The 21160-nt window shown below is 40.5% G+C and overlaps 1 protein-coding gene and 1 long non-coding RNA gene across 16 annotated transcripts in view; one reads left to right on the top strand and one right to left on the bottom strand.

Annotated features, from left to right (window-relative positions):
• LOC129554352 (NXPE family member 4-like) overlaps nucleotides 1–14024 on the top strand; it is a 69485-nt gene extending 55461 nt beyond the window's left edge. For all 7 annotated transcript variants that reach the window (XM_055423060.2, XM_055423056.2, XM_088842940.1 and 4 more), the window contains one exon: nucleotides 414–14024. In XM_055423060.2, coding sequence (XP_055279035.2) covers nucleotides 414–949 — 536 coding nt within the window. In that variant the 3' untranslated portion in view covers nucleotides 950–14024. The remainder of the gene's footprint in view (nucleotides 1–413) is intronic.
• LOC129554355 (uncharacterized) overlaps nucleotides 1–21160 on the bottom strand; it is a 105107-nt gene that overhangs the window by 12270 nt on the left and 71677 nt on the right. For 8 of the 9 annotated variants that reach the window (XR_016038970.1, XR_016038968.1, XR_016038972.1 and 5 more), the window contains one exon: nucleotides 19552–19641. The exons of the other annotated variant lie outside the window; for it this stretch is intronic. This is a non-coding gene — a long non-coding RNA (uncharacterized LOC129554355). The remainder of the gene's footprint in view (nucleotides 1–19551; nucleotides 19642–21160) is intronic. 9 annotated transcript variants of the gene reach the window in all.

Genomic DNA, 21160 nt, shown 5'->3' with positions numbered 1-21160 from the left:
TTCCAGTCTTAAGTGAACTTACAAAGGACTTGGGGAAGTAGGTTTACTTGTATTTTAAAATTTATAGACATCAGCTAGCACCTTTCTCTATCTTCAAAGGGGCTTAGTCTATAGTTAACAAAGTGTCAAAACTAATACCCATGAAAGTGACTCCATCAACCTCCAGTGAAGTGATGTCGATGCTCGCTATCGGCAGTCCATTTGGTTCTACATGGCTCTACACAGGGGCTGATAGAATTTATTTGTATAACACTTTTGGTTGCTCAATAATTTTCAAACTGGTCTCTCATTTAAACCTATGATAAATTAGTCAGGATTAACATCTAATTATAAACATCAAAATTTTTCTTCTATTTTTATGAACTTTATAACTTTATTCTCCTTTCATTTTGGGATTTCTTATTTGTCATCAGCCCTGAAGTCAGTGGATCTGCACGAATCTGGAAAATTTCAAAAGCAACTTGCTGTGGACTTGAACGAGAATATCAATATCCAGTGGCAAAAACATAGTTACCCCTTGATTGGATCATTGACCTATTCAGTCAAAGAGATTGAGTACATCGCCCAGGTTATTGACAGAATTGGAGGAGAAAAAAATACTATCATTGTTATTTCTCTGGGCCAACACTTCAGACCCTTTCCCATTGACGTTTTTATCCGAAGGGCCCTCAACATCCATGATGCAGTTCAACGCCTTCTTCTGAGAAGCCCAGACACTGTGGTTATCATCAAGGCAGAAAACATCAGGGAGATGAATGTTGATATGGAGAGATTTAGTGACTTTCATGGTTATATCCAGTATCTTGCCCTGAAGGATATTTTCCAGGATCTCAGTGTGGGCATTATTGATGCTTGGGATATAACAATTGCATATGGCACAAATAACGTCCATCCACCCCAGTCTGTAGTCAGAAATCAGATTAATATATTGTTAAATTTTATTTGCTAGATAACACACATCTTTGAAATTTATTCAGTTAATTAAAAACATCTATTAAGCGTTTGCTATCGTGCCAGATGCTGTTGGCTCTGAACTCTCAATTAGCAAAAGAAAATCTGTACTATGGCTGATTTATTAACCGGCAATTCAGCCAAATCAGTTATTTCTAATTTGGGCTTCTACTTAGAAATAAACACAAAAACACTTACGAAAAGGAGCTACCCTTCTTGATCAGAGTCAGGCCACTTTTCACAAACAGGAAGTCAAGACGCCTAATGGTTAAAAGCTCTCTCTGATTAATGGAAATTCACAGCAATAAAGTCATTATAAGATAAATATTTGGAGAAGGCAGTCTCATTTCCTTACCCCTCATAGCTCAGTTGGTAAAGAATCTGTCTGCAGTGCAGGAGACCCAGGTACAATTCCTGAGTCAGGAAGATCCCCTGGAGAAGGAAATGGCAACCCACTCCAGTATTCTTGCCTGGAAAATCCCATGGACAGATGAGCTTGTTAGATTACATTCCATGGGGTCACAAGAGTTGGACACGACTTAAGCGACTAAACCACCACCATCACCAAAACAAGTTCAAGATGATTTCTGGGACTTCCTTGGCGGTCCAGTGGTTAAGACTCTGCATTTCCAATGCAGGGGACATGGGTTCAGTTCCTGGTAGGGGAACTAAGATTCCACAAGCCGTGAGGCATAGCAAAAAAAAAAAAAAGGATGACTTCCAAGTAGAAGGGTGATTTCTTTGGTGGCTCAGTAGTAAAGAATCCACCTGCCAACGCAGGAGACACTGGAGACATGGGTTCAAGCCCTGGGTCAGGAAGATCCCATGGAGAAGGAAATGACAACTTCTCCAATATTCTTGCCTGGGAAATCCCATGGACAGAGAAGTATGTCAGGCTATAGTCTATGGTGTCAAAAAGGAGTTGGACAGAACTTAGTGACTAAACAACAATGAGTGGAAGAGAAGTCTCATGAGGCCGTGTTCCACGTGCACAGTCCTGAAAGAACAGAGGAACTGCAAATCTTGAAGTAAAGTCTCTGACTTTTCTCTCCCTAGAGGGACTCCCCTGCTAGGAATAAATCTATTCTACGGAATCTATCCTTCGGAAATGCAGGATCAAACAGTCACAGGCACAGTGTTCTAGGATTCAGGGAGCTGGGCTTCAGGCCTTTCGTTGACAATAAGTTTATAACTTTGGATAAGTCACTTCAGTTCTCTGGGCTCAGTTTCTCGAATGAAGGGGTTACTATGAAATTTGTGATTTTCAAACCTTGCTCTGTACAGCTCTGGGTACCATAGGTGGTCTCCAGTCCTACCTGGAAGGACAGGAGTTAGAAGTGCTTGGTGAGCAGGGTACCAGTTTTTCCATGCCACTTCAGTTAGAGCATCAGCCATTTTCACCAAGCCCTGTATTAGGCTTCTGGGTGGCCTTTGATTTGAAAAATGTTCCACTGCTTAAAATATGTTAGGAAACCATTATGGAGATAATCAACAACAATGACTTCTATAATCTGTACATACAGGTTACTATGTCAGTCACTCTCACTTGCATTTTAACAGGCCTTCCCAAAATTTGACCCAAAAAGAATGATATTGAATCCAGCTGAAGAGAATTCAGAGAATTTCAGTTGAATAGGGCAATAAAATTATTACAAAGCAACTTGGTATTATATTCTTCCTTAATTTTTCCCTCTTAACCATGCCCCAGCTGTCATTGGGCCCCTGACCTACTCTGGTGGCATCCAGGAAAAGACAATTATAATAGGAACATCTTAAATCCATTTGTTCAGTTTCCTCCAGGAAAGGGATAATAATTTTTTTACTTGTTTGCCCATGAGCCACAATTCACAGTTCAGTGCACAGTAAGCAGATGGTCAGAAATATTAAGTCTCTTATCATGTGCCAGGAACTATTCTAATCTTTAGGGATACACTAGCCAAAAGGCATGTGAATTCTCTGACATCAAAGAATCTTTATTGTAATAAAGAAAAAGATTAAAAAAAGATATAAAAAACCATAATACCATAGCATATGGTATACTACAAAGTAGTGTAACAAAGCATATAACAGGGTGATATGACGGCAGTCTGGATCATGGAGAAAGCAAGAGAGTTCCAGAAAAACATCTATTTCTGCTTCATTGACTATGCCAAAGCCTTTGACTGTGTGGATCACAACAAACTGTGGAAAATTCTGAAAGAGATGGGAATACCAGACCACCTGACCTGCCTCTTGAGAAACCTGTATGCAGGTCAGGAAGCAACAGTTAGAACTGGACATGGAACAACAAACTGGCTCCAAATAGGAAAAGGAGTACGTCAAGGCTGCATATTGTCACCCTGCTTATTTAACTTATATGCAGAGTACATCATGAGGAACGCTGGGCTGGAAGAAGCACAAGTTGGAATCAAGATTGCCGGGAGAAATATCAATAACCTCAGATATGCAGATGACACCACCCTTATGGCAGAAAGTGAAGAGGAACTCAAAAGCCTCTTGATGAAAGTGAAAGAGGAGAGTGAAAAGGTTGGCTTGAAGCTCAACATTCAGAAAATGAAGATCATGGCATCTGGTCCCATCACTTCATGGGAAATAGATGGGGAAACAGTGGAAACAGTGTCAGACTTTATTTTTGGGGGCTCCAAAATCACTGCGGATGCTGATTGCAGCCATGAAATTAAAAGACGCTTACTCCTTGGAAGGTAAGTTATGACCAACCTAGATAGCATATTAAAAAGTAGAGACTTTACTTTGCCAACCAAGGTCCGCCTAGTCAAGGCTATGGTTTTTCCCATGGTCATGTATGGATGTGAGAGTTGGACTGTGAAGAAAGCTGAGCACCGAAGAATTGATGCTTTTGAACTGTGCTGCTAGAGAAGTCTCTTGAGAGTCCCTTGGACTGCAAGGAGATCCAACCAGTCCATTCTAGAGGAGATCAGTCCTGGGTGTTCATTGGAAGGACTGATGCTAAAGCTGAAACTCCAATACTTTGGCCACCTCATGCGACCAGTTGACTCACTGGAAAAGAGTCTGATGCTGGGAGGGATTGGGGGTGGGAGGAGAAGGGGCGACAGAGAATGAGATAGCTGAATGGCATCACCGACTTGATGGACATGAGCTTGAGTGTACTCCGGGAGTTGGTGATGGACAGGGAGGCCTGGCGTGCTGTGATTCATGGGGTTGCAAACAGTCGGACACAACTGAGCGACTGAACTGAACTGAACAGCATGCTGGCGATGGAGATGACTAGTTAGAGCAGCTAGAGGAGGCAAGTCAGAAGAGATGGCATTTCAAAACAATGGAGAGGAGGCATCCCTGAGACAAAGTAGAAACCGTGATCTTTAAGAAAGAATGGCAAGTGCCAAACCCTCGAAACATGATAGAGCTTGGCTTATTAGAAGACCATTATGTCTGGAGTATTGCCTGTGGAGGGAAAAGAAGTTAGAGAGGAAGGCACCGGCCAGGTCACATGTGGCCTCTGTAGCCTATGGCAAGGAGTTCAAATTCTATCCTAATTATGGTGAACTTCCCAGGTGGTCCTAGTGGTAAAGAATCCACCTGCAGGAGATTCAAGAGATGTAGGTTCAATCCCTGGGTTGGGTCAGGAAGATCCCATTGAGTAGGAAATGGCACCCCACTTGAGTATTCTTGCCTGAAAACTTCCATGGGCAGAGGAGCGTGGTGGGCTACAGTCCACGGGGCCACAAAGAGTCGGACGTAACTGAGCACTCCTAATTATAATGGGAAGGTAGATGATGGGGGGAGAAAAGGAAGGAAGGAAAATAAGACAGAGGGTGTGAAAGAGACAGGGAAGAAAAGAAGGAAGAAAGGAACAAAGAGAAGGAAAGAAAGGAAGGAGGGGAGGGAGTGAGGGACTGGTAACGCAATCAGGCATCACCACAGACTGCTATAGTTGCCAAGGTCAGAATGAACAAGAGTTGTGCAACTATGGAACTTTGGAACAGCATCTGTTTTCTTCTATTAATAAAGCGACTTTCCATTACCACTCTCCAAGTGGGTAAGGCTGGATAAGGGTCACTGAAGGTCTTGCTAAAAGGGCAGATTTTTTTTTAAAAAAAGAACACAGAGGCCTATCATTTTAGAAGAAGGACTAAAATAAGAAGGTGACCCACAGATTTTTTTTTCCCAAGAAAACAAAAAAGGAGAAATATTATACATTGTAATGTGTGAATCCTAAGAAGAAGCGTAAGCTCAGGATGATGCGTTTGGAATGACATCTCTCAGAAGTTGGCACTTTCTGGGGAAATCCATGAAAGGTGAGCAGTTCTTCCCAAAATGAATCATTATAAACACAGAAGTAACTATTGCCATGTCTGCTTGATGTGTGATGGTCATTTCCTGTCTGAGATGATCACCCAGTCTGTTTATAGCACAAGTTGATCTTCCAACAGGAGAAACAAGTAAAAATGACTGGCACACAGCCTCTTGGACAGAATGGACTCTTAGACAAGATAGATAAATATTTCTGAAGGAAACAAAGAGGTAAATATTTCCAAGGGAAATTATTATCATGAAGCAAGGATGTTAAAGAGCAGACTGAGAAGAAACTGAGACGATTTAAGAGTTACATGTATGAGGATCTTTCCAAAGAGGTTTCAAAAAGTGGTATATTCCAAGTATCCACGGATGCTGAATTCTTGAAGTTATAATCTCTCATGTCATTGTAGCCTACGGATTCAGATAGGACACAGAAACCACATAGTGGGCTAAGCAGGGGATATCTGATATAAAAAATTAATACACTCAGATAAACAAGTGACTAAGAAGGAATTTTTTTCTGGTTCCCTTAGGGAAGGAGGGTATCCAAGGAAGGAGCAACTTGAAAGGGGCTCTCCCCAAGGCTGAAGGAGAAACTTGGAAGGGGCTCTCCCAGAGGCTGGAGTTCAGACCTTGCTAGGGAAGGTGTAGTTCAGCCCAAAGGGCAGCAGAAGATGACTGGTTTGTCCAGGTCACAGATGGTCTGCAATTGCTGGGCAAGCAGAAATCGACCCTCTGTGGTGTGAGTGGGATACAGGTGACCAGCAAGCAGGGGTGTGGACATGCAGACTGGGACCAAGACAGCGAAGCTGCCCAGTGACCTGAAGAGGGAACCAGTGCCTGGACAAGCAGGAAACTTCCACCAATGGGAAGCCACAAGGTGTCATTCTCTATGTAGCAAAGGCCAGGGAAGGTTATCACAGGGCCAGGACAAGCCTACAAGGTCACCAAGAAATTGCCTGGTTCTAGGAACAAGACAGGAAGTGCTCCACTGGAAGTCTCCACGTCCACAACACCCACTCTCTGCACGGCCACCAAAAGAGGATAGCACCTTCCTCCCGCAATGTCTCTCCAGTGCCCTCTACTGACAAAGCTCGACAGTGAGCTCACTGTAAGGAGAGATGCTTAGAAGAATTCTATCATCGCAATACACTATCATGGGGGCTTCCCTGGTGGGCCAGAGGGTAAAGCATCTGCCTGCAATGCGGGAGGCCCAGGTTCGATCCCTGGGTCAGGAAGATCCTCTGGAGAAGGAAATGGCCACCCACTCCAGTACTCTTGCCTGGAAAGTCCCATAGATGGAGGATCCTGGTAGGCCACAGTCCATGGGGTCGCAAAGAGTCTGACGTGACTGAGTGACTTCACTTCACTTCATCGTGAGTTACACAGATAGCTAGTGGGAAGCTGCTATATCGCACAGCGAGCTCAGATGGGGCATGGAAGGGGTTCTGCCCAAGGCTGAAGGAGCAACTTGGAAGGGGCTCTCCCCCAGGCTGAGATGACCTAGAGGGGTGGGGTGGGGGTGAAGGTGGGACAGAGGATCAAGAGGGAGGGGATATATGTACACAAGTAGCTAGGTCACTTTATTGTACAGCAGAAATGAACACAACATAAAAAAGAAATTATACACCAATAAAAAATATGTATTGAGGGGTGAATTTGGACTTGAGAGGCAATTCATTGCTAACTGTCACAGTCATCAACCCACTCCTTTTTATTGGGCCATTTCCTTAGGAAACAAACATGACCACACTCTAATAATAGCTATACTTAGCTGTATTTTTGCGTCACAAAATATTTTGATGCTCTGACACAGAAATGAAGAATTTAGGGACCAAGATTGTATTTTTCATCTTTATCTACTGATGATTTTGGCTTTAAAAGAGAAAAGAGAATATGGACATACGAGTTGTACTCTTTGTGTTGCCAGAGAAGATTTGCTCCTTTGGAACGTAAACAATGACATTAATACAAGTGGTTCCTGTAAAAGGCTTAACACACTTAGAGAAACAGGAAAGAATAAGATTTGATTCCTGACCAGAAAGAACTCGTAATGGAACTCACAAATGAGATCAGGGTCTGCCAGCATAGCCTAACGTTCCATATCTCACAGTAAATCAAGCTCTAAAAGTGGCCCTTTTTCATGGATTTCCCACTTCCAGAACTACATAAGGATCATATTGACTGTAATATGTATTCCTGCCTTCACTTCATTATGCAAACTATTCCTTTTAATGGAAAGAACAGCTTTCATACCTTTCTCCAGTAAAGAGATCCCAGTCATCTTTCAAGTCCCAGACCCATAGAGTTACACTCAATCATTCCCCTTCTGTACATTCATAGCACCATTCTTATAGGGCTACCATATTAGATTGTGCTAGAAATAATTCTGTATGTGTCTGATAACATACTGAAACTAAATCGTATATTTTCAATTCAGACCACACTGAAACTAAATCGTATATTTTACGAGGGCAGGGAATAATATCTTTATCACCTACGAACAATCCCAGATCTTCAGAGCTGACAGACTTACACGGACTCTCAGTTATTTCCAAGTTTGCAACTGCAGACGTGTCATACATGAGTGGGGCTAAATAAATAAACTAATGAGTGAATAAATAAGCACCCTATTTGATGCATATGGGGAGAAGGCAAATTTTCAGGTAAATCTTTCATCAAGTTAAAGAGAGAGACAATGGATAAATGACAGAAAACATGACTCCCTCTCTTTTTGCCTTCATCTGTATTGTCTCTTGTACTGAAAATCTGCTATTTCTGTCCTGAACAATACTCCTCATAACAGAGTCCCTCTTTTCCAGGAGAATTTCAGCTTCCCAACTTTATGTCCTATGAGTGAAACTGTGAAACACATGATTCTGCCCCTCTGGACCGTACTCACCCGAAGGACTCTTCACCCTGCTAAGTGACTGGTCCTAGTAGAGTCTAAGACTTGTTGTTTTTGCTGTGACTTAATATAAATTTTGAAGAGATATGGGTGTCTCTCTCATTGTGAGAGCTTGAACACTGAAAAGATCGTGTGTGGCTTAAGCCTCTTGGAAACAGTTTGGAAAGGATCAGTCTGAGAACAGATCCAAGAAAAGAGAACAGTAGAGCCTAGAGGCTTAGAGAGTTTGATTCCCCTTATTTGAACCCCTAGATGAGTCATGAAATGTTTTTCTTCCTTGAGTTGGCATGGAAACGACTAGCATGAATTGGAAACTACAACTGGAAGAGTCTTGGATAATGCATTTCTGTGAAGTCAACTTGCCTGTGGAGAGTAATAAATATGAGAGATCACAGATGCAGTTGTGAGTCATTACAACATAGGAAATTAGCAGAATTAAACAGTCTTGGGATTTATGTTTGACACCGAAGAGAACTTTCTGCATACCCTGATGGGAAGTAATTGAAATGAGAGTGTTGGTGTCTTTTGCTATGAATCTTACAGAAATGAATAAAGATGGACACAGAGTTTGCAAGGAGACTGAGTGATCTTATCTCACAGATTTCTTCTGACAGAAAGTCAACAAAACAGATTAAAGGAACGACTAAGCACCTGCATATATGCTTTTACATTTAATCCTCCCAAGGCCTTAAAAGTTTGTCCTGTTAAAACATCCCACTTTATAGATGAGTAAATGCCGCATTGGCCCTCCCAGGTGGTTCAGTGGTAAAGAACCCGCCTGCCAATTCAGGAGATGCAGAAGACGCGGGTTCAATCCCTGGATCTGGAAGACCCCCTGGAGAAGGAAACAGCAACCCTCTCCAGTATTTTTGCCTGGAAAATCCCATGGACAGAGGAGCCTGGAGGGCTACAGTCCATGGGTTCCCAAAGAGTTGGACATGACTGACCGACTGAGCACACACACAGGCAAGTTTCACTTTAGAAAGTTAAGATCTTGTCTAAGATTCTAAAGCCAATGTATTGAGAATATTGTTTATCAGCCATTGGGTAATAATATCAAAGAGACTTTAGTAATAAAAGATAAATAAGTGATTAACAGTACAAAGAGATAACAAGAGATTAATGATACGAAGTAGAAAGTTGGGGGGGATGGAATTTATTCAAAACTGTAGAGCCTCACCTCTCAAATAAGCCCACAGAAATCTCTGGAAGGAGACTGATAAAACTTCATTACAGTGCTAAAGGAGAAGACCTTCCTTCACCACAGCAGAGAATGTGCATGCATGCTCAGTCATGTCTGACTCTTGAGACACCATGGATTATAGTCCACCAGGTTCCTCTGTCCATGGGATTTCCCAGGCAAGAATACTGGAGTGGCTTGAGATTCCTACTCCAGGGGATCTTCCTGCCCCAGGGATCAAACCCACATCTCTTGTACCCCTGCATTGGCAGATGTATTCTTTACCACCGTGCCACCTAGGAAACCCACAGAGAATGTGAGAAAATTTTAAAAGACTGAAATTAGAAGAGATTAAAGTATGCAATTACAGTACAAGATGAATTCAGGACTGGACTGCCACAGAAATTTCATACACCAGGGTCAGGAGGATGACTGAGAAGCAAAGAAGTCGGACCCTGCTTCACCTCTCACACGAAAGCACTGAAGGTATGTGCTTGAGTCAGAAAGACAAAGGAGCATCATGCATGACATTTAAGAAGAAAAGGCAGCCTGGACTCTTTGAAAGATGAGGTGTTAGCACACAGCATCAGGCAATATTTCTAACAATTCTTCCAGAAACAAACTGCAGTAAATAGAACATTTACAGGGAGGCTAGCAGGGGACCTCAATTTCAAAGATGAACATATAACCAAAAATAAATAATCATTTGAAAATGGCTAATACTTGAAAGAAAAGCATTAAGCACAACAATCAGAAGGAATGTATACACCTAGGAAATAAAGCAAGTCAAATAGGAATTTAAAATAAATATAATTAATTTCCAGAGTGACATGAGAAGATGTTGCAGCTATACTTAGAGTTAACCAGATGTTTGTTAAACTAAAAATGGGATGGATGAAATAAGGAAAAACTTGAGGGACACACTGAAAATCAAAATGAAAACAATAAAGTAGTGAGATGAAATAACTCAAGATTTCCTCCAGAATATAGAATGAAACAGAAATGAAATAAAAACTATGAAAAAAAGCTCACAGATATTAGATCTCAGCTTTAAAGGGTCATGAGTCCTTAAAAGCATCAGGCAAGATGAAGATAAAAAGATCTACATACATTTTGTAAGATCAAGGATGCAGAGAAAATCCTAAAGAGTTCCAGAATGATGTTAACTTTGATATCTAATATTTTATCATCCACTTTAGATACAAGAAGAAACTGGAACATTGTCTTCAAAGCTAGGAGAAAAATATTTTTCACATTAGAATTCTATACCACATAAACTTAATATTTGTGGGGACACAGCATAACCATCGTCAGTCTATAGTGTCCCTTTCTGAAAGAATTACTAAAGAATTGACAAGATGAGGAATGAATCCAGTATGTAGGAGTGGATTTTAGAAGCAATACAGGTTAAACAAACCAGGAAAACAAAGAATATTGCTGTAGTTGTGAGTGAAGGAATATGTGAAACTTACTCTTAACTATACACAGTTGTAGTATGAGTGGTGAATGTAGTAGGTGGTGACAACTGCTGAGCTTAAGCGCAAGACACTGTTCTAAATGTTGTAAATGTATTCATTTAACCTGGAGAAGGAAACGGCAACCCACTCCAGTATCCTTGCCTGGAAAATCTCATGGACAGAGGAGCCTGGTGGGCTGCAGTCCATGGGGTCGCAAAGAGTCGGGCACGACTGAGCAACTAACACCACTAACTAATCCTTATAACAATCCTATGAGCAATTGGAAATTGATAACACTAAAGCATAGAGAAGATGAGCAATTTGAATTTGTCACAGAGCTGGTAGGTGGGAGAGCCAATTGTGAAACTATAAATAACACATCTATAAATAGAAACTCCAGATAATATTAGCATGCATTATGGACTCAACTGTATCCCCCCAAAATTTATATGTTGAAGTCCCAACTCCCAGGACTTTAGAATGCAGTACTTGGAAGTGAAGTGAAGTCGCTCAGTCGTGTCCGACTCTTTGAGACCCCATGGACTGTAGCCTACAAGACTCCTCTGTCCATGGAATTTTCCAGGCAAGAGTAGTGGAGTAGGTTGACATTTCCTTCTCCAAGGGATCTTCCCGACCCAGGGATCGAACCCTGGTCTCCCGCGATGCAGGCAGACACTTTTACTGTCTGAGCCACCAGGGAAGCCCCAAACAGACCTTTAAAGAGGTGATTAAGTTGAAATGAGACCCTCTGGGTGGGGCCGTAATCCTACAGAACTGCGGTCTTTGTAAGAAAGGAGAGACATCAGGAACGCACAGACACAGAGGAATGCCATGTGAGGAAATGGTGAGGCGGTGGGCACCTACAAGCCAAGGAGAGAGAGAAACCAAGCCTGCTGAGATTTTGATCTTGGACTTCTATCCTCCAGAAATGTGAGAAAATATATTTCTGTTGTTTACACCACTTAGTCTATAGCTTTCTGTAATGGAAGTTCTAGCAAAATAATACAGATTTGAGTGCTAACAGTGTCGCAACAGGAACAGTGTCCATGCTATTAAGTTCTGTTGTTGTTGTTTAATCACTCCGTTGTGTCTTTGCAACCCCGTGGACTGCAGCACACCAGGATTCCCTGTCCTTCACCATCTCTTGGAGTTTGCTCAAACTCATGTCCGTTGAGTCAGTGATGTTATCCAACCATCTCATCCTCTGTCGTCCCCTTTTCCTCCTGCCTTCAGTCTTTCCCAGCATCAGGGTCTTTTCCAGTGAGTCAGCTCTTCAGGTCTTTTACACCAGGTGGCCAATGTATTGGAGCTTCAGCTTCAACATCCTTCCAATGTATATTCAGGGTTGAGTTCCTTTAGGATTGACTGGTTTTATCTCCTTGCAGTGCAAGGGACTCTCAAGAGTCTTCTCCAACACCACAGTTCAAAAGCATCAATTCTGTGGCACTCAGCTTTCTTTATGGTCCAACTGTCACATCCATACATGACTACTAGAAAAACCATAGCTTTGACTATTCAGACCTTTGTCAGAAAAGTAATGTCTCTGCTTTCTAATACACTGTCTTGGTTGGTCATAGTTTTTCTTCCAAGGAGCAAGTGTCTTTTAACTTCATGGCTGCAGTCACCATCTGCAGTGATTTTGGAGCCCGAGAAAATAAAGTCTCTCACTGTTTCCAGTGTTTCCCCATCCATTTGCCATGAAGTGATGGGACCAGGTGCCATGATCTTCAATTTTTGAATGTTGAGTTTTAAACTAGCTTTTTCACTTTTCTCTTCCACCTTCATCAAGAGACTCTTTAAGTCCTTCTCTGCTTTCTGTGATAAGGGTGGTGTCATCTTTACTGAGTGGCATGTGGTATCTTAGTTCCCTAACCAGGGATTGACACCTGTATCTCTTGCAGTGGAAGTGCAGAGTCTGAACCACTGGACCGCCAGGGAAGTCCTATTAAGTTCTAGGTGTTCTTTTTAAATTATAAGTTTAAACATACTGCTCTAAAAGAAATTAAGAACAGCCCATAAAGAAATATTTAATTTTAAAACAAAAAAGAGAAAAATGTAACAAAGGAAACACAATCAATTTTCTAAACGGGAAGAAACTAAGACTTACAAAATAAGATGGTAGAAGAAGTTTGTGCATGTCAGCGATCATATTATAAATTTTTCCTCTAAAGAGAGAGCAGTTTAAAATATAAAACTAAGCATGGACTTACTAAGCAACCCAATAACTGCCCTCCTGAGCATTTACCCCAGAGAAAGGAAATTTTATGTTTTCACAAAAGCCTATATATGATTGTTCTTAGCAGCTTTATTGGCAACACCCCAAAACTGGAAAGAACCAAAATGATCCTCAATAGATGAATGGTTATACTGCGGCACATCCATACAGCAGAATGCTACTCAGCAATGCAAAGGAGAAAAACTCTGATGTATATAACAGCTTGGATAGATCTCAAAGACAGTGTATTCAATGAAAAAGTCAATCTCCTAACAGCACATAACATATGATTCCATTTATATATAGCAAGTTTTCAATGACAAAATTGCAGAGATGGCCAACAGAGTTGTGATCACCAGAGGTGAGGGATGGTGGGAGGAAGAGTGGGATGATAAAGGGGTAGCACAGCGGAGATCTTCGTGGTGATGGAACAGTTCCACATCTTGGTTGTAGAGGTAGTTACACAGATCTACACGTGATAAAATGGCTTAGCTCTAAACAGCGGTACACTCAGTGTACAGATGTCAGGTTACTAGTTTTGATATTGTTATGTAAGCTGTAACTATTATGTAACAGTTGTTATGTAAGCTGTAACTATTATGTAACAGTTGTTATGTAAGCTGTAACTATTATGTAACAGTTGTTATGTAAGCTGTAACTAGTAGGGAAAACTGGATGAAAGACATAGACGACCTCTCTGTACTATTTTTACAACTTCCTGTGAATCAGAGCTTAAACTAGGTGCAAGGCATTGTTCTAAATATTGTACATGTATTAACTCATTTAGCAACCCTATGAGTTCTGTAACCGGAAACTAATGACACTAGGACACAAAGAAATTGTTTTCACATACGTATGAATAATGCCTGGCACTTGGTAAGTCTGTAAAAAACATTTGATTAATGAAATGAAGTTAGAAAATTATAATAATAGTGAATAATTAGGAGAATTTAAAACAAAGTTAAGCAAATACTACAGATAAATAATAAAATGCAATATATATAAAATGGGAGTTAAGTGGTTTTTATAGATAGAAGAAAGAGCAAATTTTAAGTTATGTTAAAATTTAAGATACAGATTTTAAATTTTGTTAAATATAGATATTATATTTCAAAATTCCATTAACTATATATGTAAAATAAATATATATAATATTCCATTAATAGTATATGTATATAATAAATATATAATATATAATCAATATATATAAAATAAAAACTTCTAAAACTATGAAGAAGATAAAAGGACAATGAAAACATAATCATTGAGAGAATAAGAAGATAAGCCACAGACTGAGAGAAATATTTGCAAAAGACATATCTGATATAAGATTATTACCTAAAATATACAAATGATTCTTAAAGTTTAACAATAAGAAAAATACTCCTATTTTAAAAATGGATCACAAAACCTGAACACACACCTCCCTAACACATGAAAAGATGCTCAACATGGTATGTTATCAGGAAACTGAAAATCAAAGAAATAATAAGACACCACAATATACTTATTAGAATGGCCAAAATGCAAAACATTGACATCGAATGCTAAGGAAAATGTGGAATAGCAGGAACTCTCATTCATTGCTGGTAGAAATACAAAGTGGTATAGCCACTATAGAAAAGTTTAGTAGTTTCCTGAAAAACTAAACATACTCTTACCATATGATCCAGCAATTACACTCCTTGCTATTTACCCAAATTATGACAACATATGTCCACACAAAAATCTGCACATGGATGTTTATAGCAGTTTTATTCATAATTGCTCAAATCTGAAAGCAACCAAGATGTCCACCAGTAGGTGAATGGGTAAATAAACTGTGGTGCATTCAGACAATAGAATATTATTCAGAGTTAAAAAGAAATGAGTTATGACAAGACATAGAGGAAACTTAAATGCAAATTGCTAAGTGAAAGAAGCCAATCTGAAAAGACTATATGATTTCAACTATGTGACATTCTGAAAAAGGCTAAACTATGGAGACAGTAAAATATATATATATATATTAGTGGTTAGATATATATTAGAGTGAAGGAGAAGTGGGTAATGGAGAGTTGGCACACAAAGGATTTTTAGGGCAGTTCAGTTCAGTTCAGTCGCTCAGTCGTATCCGACTCCTTGCGATCCCATGAATCACAGCACACCAGGCCTCCCTGTCCATCACCAACTCCCGGAGTTCACTCAAACTCATGTCCATCGAGTCGGTGATGCCATCCAGCCATCTCATTCTCTGTCGTCCCCGTCTCCTCCCACCCCCAATCCCTCCCAGCATTAGACTCTTTTCCAGTGAGTCAACTCATCGCGTGAGGTGGCCAAAGTACTGTCAGTTCTTCAGCGATCAGCTTTCTTCACAGTCCAACTCTCACATCCATACATCACCACGGGAAAAACCATAGCCTTGACTAGATGGACCTTGGTTGGCAAAGTAATGTCTCTGCTTTTGAATATGCTATCTAGGTTGGTCATAACTTTCCTTCCAAGGAGTAAGCGTCTTTTAATTTCATGGCTGCAATCAGCATCTGCAGTGATTTTGGAGCCCAAAAAAATAAAGTCTGACACTGTTTCCACTGTTTCCCCATCTATTTCCCATGAAGTGATGGGACCAGATGCCATGATCTTCGTTTTCTGAATGTTGAGCTTCAAGCCAAACTTTTCACTTTCCTCTCTCTTTCATCAAAAGGCTTTTGAGTTCCTCTTCATTTTCTGCCATAAGGGTGTTATTATCATCTGCATATCTGAGGTTATTGATATTTCTCCCGGCAATCTTGATTCCAGCCTGTGCTTCTTCCAGCCCAGCGTTCCTCATGCAGTGAAGCTATTTTGCGTGATATCATATTGATGGATATATGTCATTATATATTTGTCAAAACCCAGAGAATACACTATACCCTGATGAAACCTAATGTAAACCATGGACTTTGGGTGATAATGATGTGGCAATGCAGGCTTATCATTTGTTACAATGTGCCACTCTGGTGCATGATGTTGATAGTAGAGGAGGCTATGCACACGAGTGGATATGAGGCATGTGGAAAATCTCTGTACTTTGTGCTCGGTTTTGTGAATATAAAACTGCTTTAATTTTTCAATCAATCCAGTAGGGCAGAAAAGAAAAGGAAAGAAGAGTAAGGTAAATATTTTTTATTTATTTTTATTGGTGGAAATAAATTCAAATATATCAAAGTCATAACTTTAAATGGATCAAATTTCTCATGCTAAATGTCAGTGATTTATAAATTAGAATTAAAAAAATAAAATTCTTTTTCAAGATGTTCAAAAGATACATCAGAAATGTAATGACACAGAAAGGCAGAAAGCTAAGGAGTGGAAAACTAGTTAAACTATAAACAAAAGCAAAGCTGAAATATCTATTTCAACATAAGACGAAATCTTGGGAGAACATAAATGACTAATTAATTTTGCTGTCCTCTAACAGTTTCTTCTACTCAGATCATAATCCTGGATCAAGAACGAAGACTAGAACATTTGCCATGCTGGATCTGGCATTTGAAAGATGAGTCACCAGAAGGGTACACTGTCCTCAGGAAATGTCTAGACACAAGAATACAGTGCCTGGAGGCAGGTGAAGCTCCGGGTAAGATGGGATGTCTTAAGACAAGCTTGTTAACCTTGGGATCACTAGACTATGAGATTCTTAAGAGCAACAATAGTCTTTTACACACTTATGGTTGCCAGGGTGGAAAGATGGGGGACGTGACAATTAGGGAGCTTGGGATGGACATGTACACACTGCTATATTTAAAACAGATAACCAACAAAGTCCTACTGCACAGCAGGGAACTCTGCTCAATGTTATGTGGCAGCCTAGATGGGAAGGGAGTTTGGAGGAGAATGGATACATGTATACGTATGGCTGAGTCCGTTTGCTGTCCACCTGAAACTATCACAACATTGTCACTCCAATATAAAATGAAAAGTTTTAAATAAAAATACAAGAAAAAAGAATAGTGTTTTATTATTCATGCTTGAATCACTAGCACCTAAAACATCATAGGTACTTAGTAAATGCTGGATGAATAAATGAGTGAATTGATTCAGCACATAGTACAGTATAATAATTTAACTCTTGATTATTATTATCAAATTCATCAATACAAAAATATTGCTGTGTTCTCTCTGTACCAAAGGCCTGTGACTGGCAAAGGAATATAAGGTTATCAGAGCACCCAGATGAGCGCTGCCCTGGCTTCTCATGTCCGCACTTGTTCATACTTCCCATTTTTCTACTGTCATCCCTTTCCTGAAATGTATTTCTACTACCTCTTTTCTTACATAGCCTTTTCTCCACAGCAGTGCTTCTCAAAGGATGTTCTACCGACATACACAGCCAGACCACATGCCAGAGCATGGCTTACTTTCTACCACTACTCAAGATACATACAGAAATTAAGAGTAAGCATTTGAAACTTTCTAGACAGTTTCACATTGCCGTAATATTCATGCAGGTTTTTATTGTGTTTTTAAAAGTCATGGAAGGGACTTCCCTGGTCGTCCAGTGGTTAAGAGTCTGCCTTGCAATGTGAGGGGTGTGGGTTTGATCCCTGGTTAGAGAACTAAGATCCCACATGCCACGAAGCAACTAAGCCTGTGGACCACAGCTAGAGCCCACATGCCCCAACTACTGAGCCCACACACTCTGGAGCCCACGAGCCACAGGCAGAGAGTCCACATGCCCCAACGGCAAGATCCCACATGATGCAACGAAGATGCTGCCTGCCGCAACTAAGACCCAACACAGCCTAATTAATTAATTATAAACAAATAAATCTTTTAAGTCATGATAGATGACAGTTTGGAAAGAAATAATTTTTCCTTCATCACAGATAGTTTGAGAGGATTTATACCAAGGCTGTTAGCTAAATAAATGTCACTTGTGATCTTTGAAACCAAATCTTAGAAACTGGCTCATGGTTTAGGCACCCAGGCATAGGAAGAGAGTTGAAGTAATAGTCACGGACAAAACTGAAGGTGCTAAGGTGGGAAGGGCCTGAAGCATGGGAGAAGGGCCTCCTCAGCAGAAAAGTGAACTACACTCGCCCCTTCACTAACCTACAGAGCAAATAATCCTTCCCCTTTTATTCGGTCCTTCTCAAACTGGTAGAGATATCTCAACCATCCATCAGCTTTCTGCATGGTGTCCACAGACAGTATGCCCTCTTATTTGGGGTTGTCTTAAGACTCAGGTTTTCAAGGGACTTCCCTGGCAGTCCAGTGGTTAAGACTCCATGCTTCCACTGCAGGGGCAGAGGTTCAATCCCTGGTTGGGGAACTAAGCTCCTGCACGCCGCAGCACAGCCAAAGGGAAAAAACACCCTAGGTTTTCAGAGGAAAGTCTACTCATGCAGTAGAATCACTGCGAGTATTTTTACACTATGACCACAAGGACCTTAGCTGTCTTAGAACTAAGAGATTTCCATTCTCAAGGGTGTCTGGTCATGTATGAGGAGAGAAACAGGAATCTCAAAGAATTTCTGGGAAAACACCCAGTTAGCAGAGCCTGTGGAATTATACTGCCATCTATGTGTGACATTGTCTGGGTGGAAAACATATGATTATGCCACAGAAATTCAGAATATGGGAAAGAGCAATGTGGTCTCAGGTCATTCTGGAAAGGTTTTTGTGGAGATGGGTCCAAAGTTGGGACCGTGTGACTATAGAATTTGGATGGGTGCAGGACAAGCCATCCCAGGTGGGAAGCTGGATACGTCATAAACCAAGTCAGAAAAGCGGGAAGATTTTTTTTTTATTGTCTTTGAATAAGCATGTATCCTTACAAAGCATTTTGTGTGTATGTTTGTCATTTATGTAAATAGTTTGTAATAAATACTTGTAATATTTCTTATTTTCTTCACTTGGCACTGATTTTAAAAGACCCTATCTAATTTTGTAAAACTACATATACAGATATACAAGCAACTGAAAAAACTTCTGTGCGCAATTCTTTGTAGACCTAAGAAGTCCTCTGCGATATGCCCAAACTGAATTGACTGAACTTAGGACACAGGTGTATGTAATTTCAAACAGAAACAAAAACTACTGTCACGTTGCCTTCAAAAATGATTCTGTGCATTTGTATTTTCATCGACAGTTTAACAGAGTTACATATAAAAATGCAATATATATTATGACCCAGCTGGGTGTAAGCCAGCAAGGTAGTATGGTTAGCTTTAAAAATATTTAAAGATGAAGGAGAAAAATTATATAACCTCAATAAATCATAAAAAGCCTTTGACAATTACTCAACTTCTATTAATGACAAAAAAAAAAACAGCAAACTGATTTTTAGAAGACAGCTTCCTTAATCTAATAGAAGACATTTAAGAAACAGCAAATATTAAACATCATACATTCAATCAGCACAGTGAAATACTAAAATTAACAGTGGGAACAAATCAACGCTGCCCAATATGGTCACTTCTAATTGTCTTTGTTCTCAATATAATGCTGACACAAAAACACTATAAAAAGAATAAAGCACAGTTGGTGGCAGGGAGGGGAACAGGTTGACCGGGAAATGGCACTGGGTTCTACTCCTTACAATTATGCAGGAAGCCAGGCATCCATCATGGAAGCTCTGTCATCCTCTGCCTGTGTTCATAACGTGGGCTCGATGGACCCTCAAATGGACCTATGGACAGAAATTAGGAAGTCTGTGAACTTGAATGGCAAAAAAAAATTACACCTTTATGTTCACTAGCTCCTACATGAAGTTTAGTAATCTCTTCAATTATGAATAGTGACAACAAATCACAGTAGCATTAACACTACCTGTGGCTCAATAGTCAATTGAAATCATGAATTTTCATATCATAACAGAGTCATTACAGAATCTGGAAATATCACTCATACTTAACATCACTTAAAATTATTGTAAAATATTAGGCCTGGCTGCTGAGCAACTGAACAACAACAACAAAAGACCAACTTAAAAAAAAAAAAAACTATACAATAAATTGTTGTTGCTTAGTGGCTAAGTCATGTCCAAACCTGCCAGGATCCTGAGTCCATGGGATTTCCCAGGCAAGTACACCAGAGTGGGTTGTCATTTCCTTCCCCAGGGGATCTTTCTGACCCAGGGATCGAACCCCCATCTCCTGCATTGGTAGGCAGATTCTTCACCACTTCACCACCTGGGAAGCCCCACAAAACAAACTCAGTTCAGTTCAGTTCAGTTCAGTCGCTCAGTCGTGTCCAACTCTTTGCGACCCCATGAATGACAGCACGCCAGGCCTCCCTGTCCATCATCAACTCCCGGAGTTCACTCAAACCCACCTCCATCGAGTCAGTGATGCCATCCAGCCATCTCATTCTCTGTCGTCCCCATCTCCTCCTGCCCTCAATCCCTCCCAGCATCAGAGTCTTTTCCAGTGAGTCAACTCTCCGCATGAGGTAGCCAAAGTATTGGAGCTTCAGCTTTAGCATTAGTCCCTCCAATGAACACCCAGGACTGATCTCCTTTAGAATGGACTGGTTGGATCTCCTTGCCGTCCAAGGGACTCTCAAGAGTCTTCTCCAACACCACAGTTCAAAAGCATCAATTCTTCAGCGATCAGCTGTCTTCACAGTCCAACTCTCACATCCATACATGACCACTGGAAAAAACATAGCCTTGACTAGACGGACCTTGGTTGGCAAAGTAATGTCTCTGCTTTTAATATGCTATCTAGGTTGGTCATAACTTTCCTTCCAAGGAGTAAGCGTATTTTAATTTCATGGCTGCAATCAGCATCCGCAGTGATTTTGGAGCCAAAAAAAATAAAGTCTGACACTGTTTCCCCATCTATTTCCCATGAAGTGATGGGACCAGATGCCATGATCTTTGTTTTCTGAATGTTGAGCTTCAAGCCAACCTTTTCACTCTCCTCTTTCACGGTCATCAAGAGGCTTTTGAGCTCCTCTTCACTTTCTGCCATAAGGGTGGTATCATCTGCATATCTGAGGTTATTGATATTTCTCCCGGCAATCTTGATTCCAGCTTGTGCTTCTTCCAGCCCAGCGTTCCTCATGATGTACTCTGCATATAAGTTAAATAAGCAGGGTGACAATATTCAGCCTTGACGCACTCCTTTTCTTATTTGGAACCAGTCTGTTGTTCCATGTCCAGTTCTAACTGTTGCTTCCTGACCTGCATACAGGTTTCTCAAGAG

This window comes from Moschus berezovskii, chromosome 14 (genome assembly GCF_049115385.1).
Source record: "Moschus berezovskii isolate FMDL1 chromosome 14, NW_MosBer_1.0, whole genome shotgun sequence".
Lineage (NCBI taxonomy): Eukaryota > Metazoa > Chordata > Mammalia > Artiodactyla > Moschidae > Moschus > Moschus berezovskii.
The sequence above is the reverse complement of the archived record's forward strand: the minus strand, read 5'-3'. Positions and strand labels throughout refer to the sequence as shown.